Below are 15,910 nucleotides of genomic sequence, written 5' to 3'. Positions count from 1 at the left end.
CTGCGCAGGACTGTCCCCGGGGTGCACAGCCGCTGCAGGGTCTGCAGCTCCGAGAGCCTCGGATCGGAGCTCAGGGACTCCTTGGCCGAGGGGTAGCTCAAGACCCTGCTTTCAGCTCAAACGCCCAGTCAGACCGCTCTCTCCCAACCCCGACATGTGATCTATTACTTTTTATTTTAATGTTCACAGGGCAGTAGATTCGCTTGGACCGAAACTCCAAAGCACACACCATGACAAGCCCCCCGTCCCCTTCTGCAACCAGTAACCGTATACGTTTCCCGTGTACATTTCCAGGTATGTTTCTTGCCTATCTGCATGTATTTATTTATGCTGGTTTTTTATTTGGACGCACTGTCCTGCAGTTTGCTTTTTCCATTTATCAATACGGGGAGTTTCCCTCATGGTTTTTCGTACAGCCGTATAGTATTCCGCTGCCCAGACCCCACTTGCTCCAAATGACTCTGTGTCGCTTGTGGCTCACAGGGAGGACAGGAAGCTTCCCAGCCCCAAGCACAATGCAGAGAGCAGAGCAAGGGGACCCTGAACCAGCTGTTTCATCTGTCGGTTTTCCCATCCTTTCAATGGATCTCACACAAGATCCTAAGGCTAGATCAGGGACGCGGCCCCTCCGAAGCCCCTGAAAAGGCCAACCACTGCGCTCAGTCTGGCCACAGACGGGAGCCGCCAGCTGACGGCAACGGTGGCCCTGGTTGTTTAGGGACTATCGGGACCCACGTATTAAAACCAGCCTTGATGACCCTCATTGTACCCAAGGGAAATAAAAAACAAGCCAGGGCTTCCCTGGTGGCGCAGTGGTGAGAGTCCGCCTGCCGATGCAGGGGGACACAGGTCCTTGCCCCGGTCTGGAAAGATCCCACATGCTGTGGAGCGGCTGGGCCCGTGAGCCATGGCCGCTAAGCCTGCGCATCCGGAGCCTGTACTCCACAACGGGAGAGGCCACGATGGTGAGAGGCCCGCGTCCCGCAAAAAAAAAAAACAAAAAAAAAAAACACAAGCCAGTAGGAGGAGATGATCCCTTTCAAAGCTCAACAGAAACAATCCTACCCAACAAATTCTCTAACTCAAGAGCCAGCACTCCTATTCCCGAGTCTGTCCTGGATGGCGCCCCGTCACCAGGCCCGCAGTGGGGACGCCTGCCCTGGGGACGGACCACACGGGGGTCGGAGAGACAGCATTAGAAAGGCTGCTGGGAGGGAGAGCCCGTTCTGAGGGTTCCCCGAGGCCACCCTGGGTCTGCACGTGGGAGCCAAGAGCCCGGTGGCTTCACCGTGCGTGCACTGCAGGGTCAGGGACAGCACACCCGCGCCCACCCAGGACAGTCACAGGCTTCCTCAGAAAGTCCCTCAACACACACTGCTCTCACTCAGAGGAGGCGGGCGACCACGTGGGGACAACAAACATTTCAGGAACCCTTCCGATGAACGCTAAGTGTTCACGTGGCAAATCCACAGAAAGGACTGGGAGCTCCTGGATTATAGGAACCCGTGGCAGATCCCCCTCGATTTCCCTTTTCACTTAGATTGGCCTTTAAAGGGCATCTTCGCCCGTACGGTCTGCCTCTATGAGCCCGGCCTATTCATAACCCGCCACGTGCTCACCTGCTCAGCAACCTCACTCTCTCGACGGCACAAAACCCTCCTTTGCTTCTCTCGGTGTGAACCTTAACGAGTCGCGTCAACAGCTCGTCCCTTAATTTCTAAATATTTATGGCAAGTCTGAATGCTTTCCCTGAGCGTCAGGAAGTATAAGCAGCGTGTTTCTGAATCTCAAGCAAGAAGAGTAATTTAAAAGAAGGAAGAGGGAAGCTGTTTTCTGGGCTCTTTTGTGGGCTTAGAAAGCACAAAACGGCAAACGGGGATCACAACGTCCCAACCCAACCCTGACCCTGCTGCCAGCCCCAGGGGCACTGTCGGCGGTCCCACCGCGCTGTTTTCAAGTTTCCGCTCGAGATAACGCTTGAAAACAGGCAAGATGTTAGTCACTTCTCTGGAGATGCAAGAGCCCAGCGAAGCCAGAATTAATATAATTTTTCCTGACTTTTCCATATTCTAAATATACCAAGCACAATGATTTTATGAGCAAACTACATTTCATCTAATACATTTTTATGTTCCACTCCTAAAAATGGGACATTCGCTAGGCAAAGAGCACTGAAAATAAAAGTACAGTCGGGCACGGCAGGTTTTCCTAAAATGTGCTGTTTTCCCACACACACACCCCGCAACGCCCTCGCCTGCCAGGTTTCTAAAAACACTCATCTCTGTGGCCGGATATCGGGCCTCCGACCAGGCACACCAGGGGTCCCCCTCCAGGCAAAACACGATGCCAGCAGCTGCACCTTAGGCTCTGAACACGCCCGACTCAGTGTGATAAAACAGGCTGGTAAGCAACAAGCACTCGCTCCTACAAAGAGGCCACTCGGCTCGGTCAGCGTTGCTTCCAGAAATCAAGGCTTTGGCCCCCGATGTCCCCTCCCTCCCACTCCGTGGTTCCTGAGAAGTCACCCACTGTCCGTGAACGGGCTCGTGTGTATCTGGCGGTTATCATTCCTAACCTGCCATCGGATCTTCCTTGGATGCAAATCCAGGTGATGACAAAGTTGTGTTAACCTCTTTCCACGTTCTCACGAGAACACTGTGTAAAGAGCTGTGTTAAGGCGTTAGAGTGATTCTACGGCAGGGGTTCAAACAGCTTCTAGATGTTCTAGCAGAGGACAGCTGTAAAAGCTGAATGAGCTGGAATAAGAGCATTTTGTATTTCATGTTCAAATACCACCATCTGACCAAGCAATAGCTAGAAGGCTCTTAGACAATGTGAGGTTTCTCCACTCAGATAATCCTCGGGCCTCCAAGAGGGGAGGAGGTTAAAACGAGGCCGATAGGGTGGGCGCTCGTCCACCGCGATGGATGTCCTTACGAAGAGAGGAAAATTAGACCCCAAAGAGACGCCGGGAATGTGCGTGCAGAGAGGAAAGAGCGCGTGAGGACAGAGCGAGAAGGCAGGCCCCTGCGAGCCGACGACAGAGGCTCAGAGGGAACCAACCCTGCCCACACCCCGGTCTTGGACACCCAGCCTCCAGAGCCGCAAGGAAGTAAATCTTCATTGTTTAAGAACCCCCTCAGCCCGTGCTATTTTGCTACAGCAGCCCGAGCTGACTCACACAGCACGGTAAGTCCTCCCTCGGTTAACCGCACTTTATAACATAACCCGGCGGCTTTCAAACTTTTTGACCCCAGCCCACGGTCAGACAGAAGTTTGGCGACGCTCCCTGGCACGTGCACCGTCCGTACCCACGCTTACGTGACAGCTTTGAGAAAACACACCAACACTTCTTAGGACCCTTGATGAGCTGATATCTTCTCTTCTCACCTAGCCTGTTTCCTTCTGTTTAAAATGCCGGCAGATGGCCAAAAAACACATGAAAAGATGTTCACCATCACTAATTAGAGAAATGCAAATCAAAACTACAGTGAGGTATCAGCTCACGTGGTCATAATGGCGATCACCACAATCTACAAACAATAAATGCTGGAGAGGGTGTGGAGAAAAGGGAACCCTCTTGCACTGTTGGTGGGAATGTAAACTGATACAGCCACTATGGAGAACAGTATGGACGTTCCTTAAAAAACTAAAAATAGAACTACCATATGACCCAGCAATCCCACTCCTGGGCATATACCCAGCAAAAACCATAATTCAAAAAGACACATGCACCCCAATGTTCACTGCAGCACTAGTTACCATAGCCAGGACATGGAAGCAAACTAAATGCCCATGGACAGACGAGTGGATAAAGAAGATGTGGTACATATATACAATGGAATATTACTCAGCCATAAAAAGGAACGAAATTAGGTCATTTGTAGAGACGTGGATGGACCTAGAGACTGTTATACAGAGTGAAGTGAGGCACAAAGAGAAAAACAAACATCGTATATTAACGCACAAATGTGGAATCTAGAAAAATGGTACAGATGATCTTGTTCGCAAAGCAGAAATAGAGACACAGACACAGAGAACAAACGTATGGACACCAAGGGGGAAAAGGGGGCGGGGGGGGGAGGAATTGGGAGACTGGGACTGACACACATACACTATTGATACTATGTATAAAATAGATAACTGATGAGAACCTACTGTAGAGCACAGGGAACTCTACTCAGTGCACTGTGGTGACCTAAATGGGAAGGAAATCCAAAAGAGAGGGGATATATGTATAACTGATTTACTTTGCCGTACAGCAGAAACTAACACAACATTGTAAAGCAATTCTACTCCAAGAAAAATTAATTTAAAAATAAATAAGTAAAATAAAATGCGGGCAGGGCCCATCTGTTGGACTCACAATACCCTAAGGGGTCATGACGTACAGCATGACTGTCACCGGCTCGCCCGGCGCAGGCCTTGCCCTGGTGGGCTGTGGAGTCCCGGGACCCCGTGGCGACGGCGCCACGGCAGCTGGGGCAGCAGCCCCCCACTGCCCGGCTCGAGGCCGGATCTCGGCGCAGCACCCACCTGGAGAGCAGGGATGGGGTGCCGCCCTAGCCAGCAGGAAGCCCCCAGGCAGGGACGGGGTGCAGACCTACCCCGGCCGAGTGCACCATGCACTTGGGCGCTCCGGTCGTGCCCGACGAAAACATGATGAAGAGCGGGTGGCTGAAGGGCAGCTGCTCGAACTCCAGCTGGGGGGCTTGCGCACCTTGCCCAGTGGCCAGGAAGTCCTCCAGGAACACGCTGTGGGCAAAAAGGCGCAGGAGACAAACGGTGAAGGTTCTAGAACACCTGGCGGGGCGGGGGTGCGGAAATCTGTCGAGTCCTCCCGTTCACCCCCCTCCACGTCTACCTGGGTGACGACCTAGATTCCAGGGACCTGCCTTGTCTGGAAGCTTCCCAAGAGAGAAGGGAGAAGTCGGGGCTCAAGGATTCATGCTAATTGAATAAAAAGTAACTGAGTGAAAATTTCCGGTTGCTTTTTTTCTTTTTCTTAATATTTATTTATTTATTTTGGCTGCTCTGGGTCTTAGTCGCAGCAGGCATGCGGGATCTAGTTCCCGACCAGGAATCAAACCCGGGCCCCTGCATTAGGAGCTCGGAGTCTTACCCACTGGACCACCAGGGAAGTCCCAAAAATTTCCGGTTGCTTTATTAGCACCGCTGATGGGGCCAAGGGCTGTCTCTCCAGAGAATCTAAGCGCTTTAATAAACACTGTGGAGAAGGATCCCTTGCATTTAACACATTGGCTGCTTGTATGCAAACTGCGGAGGGGCTCTGAAGTGATGCTCAAGTCCTTGGAGCCCAGGCGCACCTCCTGTTTGCTACTAACTGTCTGATTAGCAGATGCCTGGTTTCCCCAGGTTCCCCAAAGGCAAGCTAGAGCCCAGGGTGTCTGAATCCTTCCCTTTCCCCCCAGGAGAAGGGAGGGCAGGAGGTGCCGGGTTGTAAGCTCTTCTGACACCCGAAGGGCACAGCCAGAAAGGGATGCCAACCTGTGGGGCAACTGTTCCCACTGTTTTCCTGTATCCTGAGGTTTACAATGGCCAGATGCAAGTACCTGTCCAGGAACAAATACAATTAAGCCCAGCTACCGGCTCCAGCCTAAACAGCCTGCCCTACCCTGCCCCCAGAGCTGCCGTAAAGCGCCACTGCACATCACCAAGAACCGCCAAAGGGGCTGTTTTCTGAGCAGAAACAGGGTAGTGGGAGCCACAAAGCCACCTTGGGAGACAGGTGGTTTCTGTATTTTGAGATCGGCGGAAACATCGATTCCAAAACCCCGGCCCTGTTCCTCCACTGGTTTAGAAGCGAGAAGAAAGGGGAAAAATCGAAACTACTGCTTTGTCAAATGGAACTTTCTTTCAAGGAAGGCGGAGAAGTCAGTTAAACGCGGCCTGCGGCAAACTGCCAAGGAGAATTACTCTGAAATACAAACGGATGCACACGAAAGTGAAGAAGTGTGCTGTCTTGCATGGAAAGGCCCCCTTAAAGATGAGGATGTGGGACTTCCCTGATGGTCCAGTGGGTAAGACTCCGCACTCCCAATACAGGGGGCCTGCGTTCGATCCCTGGTCGGGGAATTAGATCCCGCATGTGTGCCGCAACTGAAAGACCCCAAATGCCTCAGCGAAGATCCCACACGCTGCATCTAAGACCCAGCGCAGCCAAAATAAATAAATAAACACATAAAAATAAATCTTTAAACGAAAGAAAAGATGAGGATGTCTCCTGGGAGAGGTGCGGCCATTTGAAATGGGCACCCCAAATAATTCTGAGCGGTAAACAAGCAGACCCTTCCTCTCCAGAGCGTCAGGAAGATCATTCACTGTGGAGCCTTCCAGTCAATGAAAGCCCCATTCCGCCTCCACCTACCTCCCATCCGAGTACCATTTACACAAAGGGCCCAATCGAATCAAATGCACCACACAGAGAAAAACGTTTTCTTTCCATCGGTCTATAAATCACAGTAAATAGCGATTACCTTTGCTGCTTCTTCTAAAAAGGAAAACCCCAAAGGGCAGTCCCCCCACAGACACGCAGAGGCGCTTTCGGTTTATCTGCGGCACCCAGGAATCGAAGGCTGGAGAGCGCTGGGGGCCTGCTTCCCCGGGCGGTGGGGACCGGGACTGCGGAGCTCTCCGCACTGCCTGAAGCTAAACCAAGCGGCTAATGTTACTTCTGGATGCCCTCGCTTTCTATCGATCACCAGTAAACACATTCAGAAAAATAAAAGCCGGGCCACCGTGGGGCCAGCAAACCATCCTGTTTTCCTCCTGGCCTTTGTGCGTACGGCCCCATCAGTAAAACCAGGGGAGCTATATTCACGGCAGGGGTGTAATTTATCAAGGTCGGCAGGGTTCCCACAGTCTAGGGGACAGTCCACGCCCCCGGACCTGCCTGTAAGGACCTGCACATCCTGACCCGGATGCTCCAGAGGACACAGCCCACTCTGGCCTGCAGCTGTCACCTGCCCATAATGACGACGTTACTGAGAGCTAACTTCATGCACACTGCTAAGCCTGCGAGGAAGGTACTGTTATCCCCGTTTTACAGATGGGGAGAACAAGGCACAGAGAGGTTGATCGCTGGCCCAGGGCCACACAGCTGAGATCTGACCCCGAGCAGTGTGGCTCGAGACCATGGCTTTAAAGGAACGATCACTTTGCTGCAGCTCCCGTCAGCCTCTGGAACCCTGGCACTGCAGCTGTCCCCAGACCCTGCTCACCTCTCAAGGTCCCTCAGGCGCCACCGCCCCCAGGCCCCACAGAGAAGCAACCACGCCCTTCTCTCACCTCCTGGGCACTTCCTGTCCCAACTCAGTGAGCATGGCTGTGTCTACTGGCCCGAGCGGTCACAGCTCCCCCTTCCTGCAGGCGTGTCTTGTCCCCCCAGCTCGACTGTAAACGTGGGGGACAGTACATGAGCTTTAGCCCCCTCAGTGCCCCTGGAGGGCACCTGCACAGCGCCGCTCAGCCACGCGTCCACCCCGTCTGCCTGAGTAGCAAGGCTTCCTCGCCGCCTCCCTCCCCGCCATGGCACACCCAGGATCCCCACCTGCGGCTCTGCCGCCGCCTCTCAGGGGGCCTGGGGCCACTCAGAGACTCCTGCCTGCAGCCCAGACGCGAGGCTAAGTGGACAGGTTTACCTGCGTAGGTAAACACGCCCGATCTCAGAACTCGCTCCTCTATGATGGCTTACAGAGAGATGAAAGGTGTATAACAAGAACTTTGGGAAGAATCTCAACTTGGACCAAATCATAATCCATTTTCTTAACTTCTGTTCAGAATTAAGGTGCTCACCATTCTATTCCACGTCAAGGCCTGTGGTCTATCGGCTTATAAATGTCAGAAAAGCAGAGGAAGATGCCATTAGCAATGGCAACAAAAAATAGGTTGTAAAATGAAAGAAAAACCCCACATATTATGTATGTGTATACCTTTGTGTGGCTGTGTGTGTATACATACATGCGTACAAATACACATAAGTATGAACCACGTACACAGAGGTGTACGTGTGTGTGTGCACATACGCACATCCACACACATACGCACCTGTGGATACACATGAGTCACTGTTCAGAACTGCTGTGGCCAATCCAGGGAGCCAGCCTGGCCCCATCCAAGCCCACCACTTCCAAGGGACACGAGACAGGAAGAGTTAGGATGCCTGGGACAGTCTCTGTTCTGCCACTAAGTTACCACGTGGCCCCAAGGGATTCCCCCTGGGGCCCTCGGGTCCCCATCTACAGAATGACAATTTTTAACTAAGACACCTTGCACCTCTGAAACACTCCAACCCCAAGTGCAAAGATCCACAGAACCTGCACCCCGGTTGGGACTCTGAGTGGGTTTCACATGCAACCAGTGATCAGCATGCGGCTGGCTTACCTATTTGGAATCTTGGAAATGTCTATCTTCTCTCTGGAGGAAACGTAAGGAATCACCACCACTTTTTTCAGGTCTGCTAGTCCTGAAAGCAGCGGGGAGGAGAAAACACAAGCTTACAGGACACAACATACCTAGCCGCTAATCTTTTTCTTTTTTGCTGAAACGTAACACGACCTAGGACTGAGACCACTCCGTTTTTGCAGGGCTCTTGGGACCCCTGGGGGGGCTCTCGCCCCTGCCCCCCGCCCCCCACGCCAGCCCACGCACCTCTAACGACCTGCTGAAGCTTGTCCACGTGGTCGTGCTCCCTGCCATTGTACACGACGGCCTCCACGGAGAAGATGAGCTTTGGCTGAATCTGAGAAAACCGGTCCAGAACGCCCTAGAGTGGAAGGAAAGAGTCGTCATTGTTCATCCAAAAGGCAAAATCCTCCAGCAGCCAACGGCACGGCTGCATCTCCAGGGAAAGAAAAAGCAGCGTGCGCAGCGCACTAGCCACGTCCCTGCGTCCCCGTCACCCAGAGGCCAAGAGAGACAGCCAAGCAAACGGGACATGCCCCCGAGACAGGATCATCACTTCAAAGAAAGCATCGGTACAAAGAAACACCGGACTGACTTACAGACATACACTGAGTCTATCAAATGGGAAAACACAGGGTGAGTATTTGCACGACCACAGAGATCCCCCACTTTTCAGCAAGAGCCTCCCAACACAGCTCCTCCGGCATATGTAAGTGAAGACGCCCCTTCCCAGGAGGCAGCTCTGTATGCAAAGTGGTGCCGTATTCAGCCCCTCCTTTAACCTTCGGTCAAAGAGGTTCGTGAATCCTCTGAATGATACTTCTTGCCGAGCAAATGTATGAACTCACAAATGTGTACACTCGTAAACAAGCCCCACGAGGAAAAGCAGGCTCTCCACACCCCAGCTGTCTGTCTCTCCACACATGGGATCACCGTCCCGCCAAGCACCCCCCTCTCCCTGAGAGAAGGGGCACCCCCCGTGCACATGCGCAACTTGCTTCGGGAACTGCTGTGAACTGCCACACGCAACCTCAGGATGCACTGATACGACCTGCGTGTGACACCGAGGGTGACGGGTACAGGCCCTCTCGGATGGACTCCCCTCCCGCTCCCCTCTCAGCCTGCCAAGTGCAGACCGTGGTGGAGCCATTTCCACCCACGAGAACAGCACCCGGAAGGCATCACCCACATGGCGCTCCTGATCCCTCAGTCCAGTGCAGTGGCTCAAGGTCAATGCCCGGGCTACTCCAAAGGCACCAGCAGTGATGCCAGAACCTCCGTGTGAGGACCTGATGGGCAGGGTCTCCACCCTGGCTGCAGGTTAGAGCCACCTGTGGCGTGACGATTAATTAAACTCATTAGGTAACTAATTAACTGGCCTGGAGTGGGCCAGGCACTGCTTCTCAGAGCTCCCAGGAGTCAGCAAAGCACATGCCTAAGACAAGGGGACGCCAGGCCCCTCGGAGGGGTCCTGGCGACAACAGCATCACTCGGGGCCCCAGACCTACTGAACTGGAAGGTCTGGAGGTGGCCCAGCAATCTGTGTTTTCACAAGCGCTTCGGGTGATCCTAATGCACAATAAAATTTGAGACTCTCTGGGCTAAAGATTCAAGGACTGATTCTATCTTCAGTGCCGTCGGATTTTCAAGACCAGAAGCTGAATTAACAGAGAAGAGCTGCGGGCGGAGAGGGGGAGGAAGCATTTGTTTATCCCACCTACTGTGACAGGCAACCAATCAGAGTTCTCTCTCCTTGGAACATATAATCTATTGCGGGGGGGTGGGGGGGGAGTAGCAAAGCAATTATAAATGTTTTTGTTTCCAGTTTCTAATTGTTTTCAGTTAACTATACCCATGGTTTAGGTAGCCAGGAAAATGAAAAGGAGGAAGGCAAGAAGGGAGGGAGGGAGGAAAGGAGGGAGGGAGGGGGGAAAGGAAGGAATTAAAGTCATAAGGAAAAATTAATGATGGACTTGATCAATACAAACAAAATCTTTTTTCCAAAAAGATCAATAAAATAAGCCTCTTGATAAATCTGACCAAGGAGACAGATATTTCTAGCTAACGCTGACATAGTACTTATTATGTATCAGGCACTGTCCTAGGCACTTTACTAATATTCACTCACTTAATGCTCTGACATAGAATTATTATTCCCATATTCCAGATGGATAAACTGAGGCATACAACCATACAAAATCAAAACCAAACTTTACTACAGAAAGAGGGAATAATAAATGACAAAGCAGTATGTTCAATTTTGTTAATAAATTCATGAAAGCCAGATGAAGTGGATGATTCCCCAAGAAGATATAAATTTATCAAAAATGATTCAAGAAGCAGCAGAACACCTGAAGAGACAATAACCATGGGAGAAAAAGCAGTCAAAAGTCTACCCCCCATTTTTTTTTTCTTTTTTTATTGGCTGTGCTGGGTCTTCATTGCTAAGCACAGGCTCTCTCTAGTTGCGGCGGGCGGGCTTCTCATTGTGGTGGTTTCTCTTGTTGCAGAGCACAGGCTCTAGGTGCTCGGGCTTCAGTAGTTGTGGCACGTGGACTCAGTAGCTGTGGCTCGCGGGCTCTAGAGCACAGGCTCAGTAGTTGTGGTGCACGGGCTTAGACGCTCCGCGGCATGTGGGATCTTCCCGGACCAGGGCTCGAACCCGTGTCCCCTGCACTGGCAGGCGGATTCCTAACCAGTGAAGTCCCCAAAGGTCACCTCTTAACACAGACACCAGGGAGGTAGAGAACTGCAGGCAAGTGCCACCAAATCCTCACACACTAGGACATTCCTTTTCTATAAACCATTACAGGAGACAGAGACAGAGAACACACAAACCAAAAAAGAGAGTAGACCAATGTAATTTACTACACTGACAGATTAAAGGGGAAAAATCTTTTGATTATCTTAAAAGCTTTCAATAAAATGCAACACGCTTTCCTCCCAAAAAGCTTTAATAAGCTGGAAACGTCCTCACTGACAAATGGTGTCTCGCAGAAATCTATGGCAAATACATCACTCTTGATGGTAAAGAGTCCTGGTGGGAATTCCCTGGAGGTCCAGCGATTAAGAACTCTGTGTGCTTCCACTGCAGGGGGCACGGATTCGCTCCCTGATCAGGAATTAATATCCCGTATGCCGCACTGTGGCCACAAAAGAAAAAAAAAAAGTCCTGGTAAAGAACAGACACTAGCTTCCGTGCGCGGACTTCCACGCTCTCCTGGCGCCCCCATCTAGCAAGAAGCCTGGAGCGGGCAGGAGGGAACCAAGCAGCGGACGGCAAGAAGGGCTACGAAGAAAGCCGGTGAGAACCGCCGGTAGAACCATTAGAATGGGGTTCGGCAAGGTGGCCGTGTACAAACTCCACACAGCAAAATAAACAGCACGCCTGGACCCCAGCATTCTAAGAGAGACAGAGAGTCCGCGCTGTAGCTGGGAGGAACATTTTTGCCAGTAAAAACCCCTACATGCACTGAGCGCTCACCATGCACCTCTCCAGCTGGTGACGGGCACTCACACATCCGAGGTCAGGCCCCCAGGAGTGGGTGGGGCTGTGAGCGCCTCCACATCCTTGGTGAGACAACCTGCCAGTGACAGAGCTGGAGTTCTAGCCTGCTCGGTGTGCCACAGGGGCTGATGCTCCTAACCATAGCGCTGACTCCACAAAGGAAAGACTAGCCCTCGGGACAGGGAACCAAAGGGCGGCAGAAGAGAGCCAGGACTGGGGTCCCCGAACACTGAATCGGCAGGAGGACGCGAGAACCACGGCCAGCGCATCCCAGGAAGACCCCGGAGAGAGCACCTCTGCTCAGGGGCACCAAGAGAAGAGCCCCGGGCAGGGGGAGCTGGCCCAGGGAAGGGAAAGAATTTCTAGAAAGCCTGGGGCCAGGGAGGAGCTGGATGAGGCCAGACTGGAGAGCCCTGGAAGGCGGCAGAGCTTTTTCCGTGACACCCAGCGTCCCTCCTGGTGGGCTAGCCCACACAGGTGGGAGGACCAGAAAGCAGTGACCTGGGGCTCAGACATAAGAGGTGACCCTTCCTCACAGGGGGAGAGAACAGACAGCAAAGATGACAAGTGTTTCACAACCAGAGGTCAGAACTTGGCACCATGGAAAGACTCTAGAGACCCCACGACACGGTGGCCGTGTTCCTGGCGGGTCAGGAGCCGGTCAGGATCTCTGAGCGCCAGAAACCAGCTGCTGGCCTGCTCTGGTCCAGGAGAGGGCTGCTCAGTCCAGAGCTGCTTTCACGTCACGAGGAAATGAACACAGCTGTGATTGTGCAGCCGACCCAAATACGACCCTTAGCAACCAATCAGGCCCTGAAACCAACAGCCCAGCCGATGCGGGATCCAGTGGACAGCCACCGGTGCGAGAAGAACAGCTGTCCTATTTATGTGCACAAACGCACATGTGTGCACGTGCACACGCACACACATGCGTGCAGCAACCTGAAAGTGCTCTGTGATGGGGAGGGCTCCAGGCTGCCCTCTGAGATGTGTGGATATCAGAGGTGGGACTCCCCCGATGTCTTTGAAAAAGCCCCCACTCAAAGGTAAACAGTGAAACAAAGAAAAAAACAAACGTCAAAACACACAGGACCTGGAGGTCTTGGTGAGGCTGGCAGGTTGGGGACCCAAAGAACAAGCAGTCCCGCACCTGGAGATGCCCACGAGCCCAATGGGCGCAGAAAATCCAAGCAGATAGGGTGGGAGACGTGGGAGAGTTGGAGGAAGGGGCACGCAGTGAGCAGAGGGGCAGGGGCAGGGCAGACGCAGAGCCAAGGGGCTCCAAGAGAAGTGAGGAACGGTCCCCAGCATCCTCGAGCAAAGGCGGTGTCCCCACCCCTCCCTGAAGCAGCCTGCACATACAGGCATACGGCCTGCCAACAGACGGGGTCCTTCCATCACCAGCCTGGCAAGGCAAGGGGAGGTCACCACCGCATTTGTGGGCAGGTGAATCCACGTGTATGGAGACCCCGCCCCCATACCTGTAAACTGCCTGGTAACCATCCCACACGTGTGTGCCACGGGGCTAGAACTTACTTCATAGTCAGTAATGATGTGACCCCATTGTAAAAGAACCAAATAATTAAAATCAGGATTGGCAAGAGAGTGGCAATTTTCCCTTTATTATAGAGAAAATTCTTCAGTGATTTGCAGCAAACAATTGAAAGTAGGAAAAACATTCATGTTTCACTGCAAATTTCAGAAACGTACCCTTTACTGAAACTGGGAGACCATCTAAAGTGTAAAACGGTGATGTCGGAAATTAAGAACAGGAGCTGCCTTTTTTTTTTTTTTCTTTTTGGCTGCGTGGCATGCAGGGTCTTAGTTCCCCGACCTGGCGTCGAATCCCTGCCCCCTGCAGTGGAAGCTCGGAGTCCCAACTACTGGACCACCAGGGAAGCCCAGGAGCCTCTTTTTAAAGCAGAGATTTGCAAACCACTGAAGAGGACCATCCTGGGCCCCCGTGACCCCTCTGTCCCGCCCCAGGCCGCACCTCGTCATTAACTCTAGATGCTTCCCTGCAGGCTTTAGCTACTGGAAAAGAACAGAGAAGACATCTGAGGCCCTGGAGTCATTGCTTCGTCCCAGGTCCTTAGCACACAGGTACCGGTGCCCACGTGAGCAAGCGCTGTGCCTCGTGACCCGGACCAGAGCTTCCCGGCCAGGAGGGCTCACCCTTGGGAGCTGGCAGGTGGTGCCAGCAGCCGGGGGCCCTCAAGTCACCAGGCTGATACGTTAACTGTCATTCACTGCTCAACAATCACTCCAAAGGGTCGTGCACATGGCTACCTGCCTCTGGCTCTACACCAGGGTCCCGGCAAAACGAGGACCCCTTCCCAGAACTCAGGGCAGAGCGAAGCATCTTAGTAGAACGGCGTTCGGCCCTGTCACTTTCTGACCGAACAGAGGGCTCTCCTGAGGCTCAGGCCATCACGCCCTCAAAGATCTCCTGCAAGCAACTGTGCTGAAGGCCGTGGTCAGGGCGGAGCCAGGCTGCCGTCTAGTGCGTGTGCGCTTCCAAGGAGAGCCGCCACCCCGGAAAACCCGAACGAGCCTCAAAGCAGGGAGGGAAGGAAGGCCGGGGCGCCGCTCCAGAGCCGCCACTGGCTGCATCCTCCGCACGACGGGGCCTGCGGCGGCGACATTCTGCACAAGACAGACCCACGAGGGCGGGCGCAGGGCCAAGGCCAGCTGCTGGTGCTGCAGGCAAGCAGGAGGTGGCTGGGCCCCAGCCCGCCCCCTAAGCCTCCCGCCCCGCACCAGGTGGCTCAGACCCACCACCTGAGGCCAAGCCAGGAGCTCTGCTCTCTGTGAAGCACTCAGGCAGGGGCTTCATTCGGGCCCTAGAAGGCCAGGCCCACGCCCCCAGGCTGCACAATGCTTCTCCAACATCACAACTGCTTACAAGTTCCGATTCACTCAAAAACACCCACTCCCTCCTCATTAGGAACAGCTGACCTTCACCGAGCTCGGGGGGTAGTCTGCGCGCTGTCCCAACCCCAGATGGGTGTCAATGGTGTTGCCCTCACAAGCCCTCCTACGGCGTGTCCCCGAGGACACAGAGACAGGAAGCGGCAGAGGCGGATTCAAACCCAGGCAAGAGCCTGCCTGCTGGTAACCTCCACGCCACATGCCTTCTCCAGCCCCGAGGCTCCTTCACCGCTTCCGGGCAGCGCAGCTCAAGGCCTGCTGAGGGATCCGAGGACAACAGCGCCCAGGGACGGGGTCCCAACCCTCCAGGACCCGCCCCCCCGAGGATGGCCTGGTCCCAAGCAGCTCACACGGCCTCACAGAGGGCCTTGGGGACCAAGAGGCCCCCTGGAGCTCCAGGCTCAGGTCAGTCCTGGCTGCCCTGGGTGATCAGGGGTGGAGGCGATCTGGGAGAGGCCCAGCAAAGCCCCAGGAGGCACAACCACGGCCACCAGCAGTGAGGTCTGGGGTGACCACCCCCTCCCCGAACTCAGCAGGGCCCAGTCCTCGACCCATGGGGCCAGGGCCGGCCTCAGCCAATCGCCTCACTGCTCCAGGCCTCTGTGTTGCAGAAGCACGTCTGTCCCTCCTCCGCACGGTGTGGGAGGAGATGAGAAATACCTTGAGAGACCTCCCTGGTGGTCCAGCAGTTAAGACTTCGCGTTCCCAATGCAGGGGGCCCAGGTTTGATCCCTGGTCAGGGAACTAGATCCCGCCTGCCGCAACTAAAAAGATCCCGCGTGCCGCGACGAAGATCTCGCGTGCCGCAACGAAGATCTCGCGTGCCACAACTAAGACCCGGTGCAGCCAAATAAATAAATAAATATTTTTAAAAAGCAAAGAAATACCTTGAAAACCTTTTCCAGAAGAGCAAGCCTCAAGGCAGAGGTTGAGTATCAAGCTCACACCCAAAATGCCCAGCCTGTGGACAAGGCACATGGACCGCAGAGCACGGAGCTGGAACAGCGCCGTCCCTGCACCTGTATCTCAAGTGTATCAATCCTCCTG

General features: G+C 53.7%; 1 protein-coding gene across 4 annotated transcripts in view; it reads right to left on the bottom strand.

Annotated features, from left to right (window-relative positions):
• The window catches only part of AACS (acetoacetyl-CoA synthetase), a 51,478-nt gene that overhangs the window by 22,454 nt on the left and 13,114 nt on the right, over positions 1–15,910 (bottom strand). For all 4 annotated transcript variants that reach the window (XR_003793332.1, XM_029221898.1, XM_029221919.1 and 1 more), the window contains exons 6-8: positions 8,671–8,785; positions 8,404–8,485; positions 4,608–4,755 (exon numbers count right to left, since the gene is read on the bottom strand). Coding sequence is in view for 3 of the 4 variants with exons in the window: in XM_029221898.1 (XP_029077731.1) it covers positions 4,608–4,755; positions 8,404–8,485; positions 8,671–8,785 (345 nt within the window). In the remaining variant the exon portion in view is untranslated. The remainder of the gene's footprint in view (positions 1–4,607; positions 4,756–8,403; positions 8,486–8,670; positions 8,786–15,910) is intronic.

The sequence above is a fragment of the Monodon monoceros genome, unplaced genomic scaffold (assembly GCF_005190385.1).
Source record: "Monodon monoceros isolate NGI ecotype Baffin Bay Population unplaced genomic scaffold, NGI_Narwhal_1 Super_Scaffold_1, whole genome shotgun sequence".
Lineage (NCBI taxonomy): Eukaryota > Metazoa > Chordata > Mammalia > Artiodactyla > Monodontidae > Monodon > Monodon monoceros.
The sequence above is the reverse complement of the archived record's forward strand: the minus strand, read 5'-3'. Positions and strand labels throughout refer to the sequence as shown.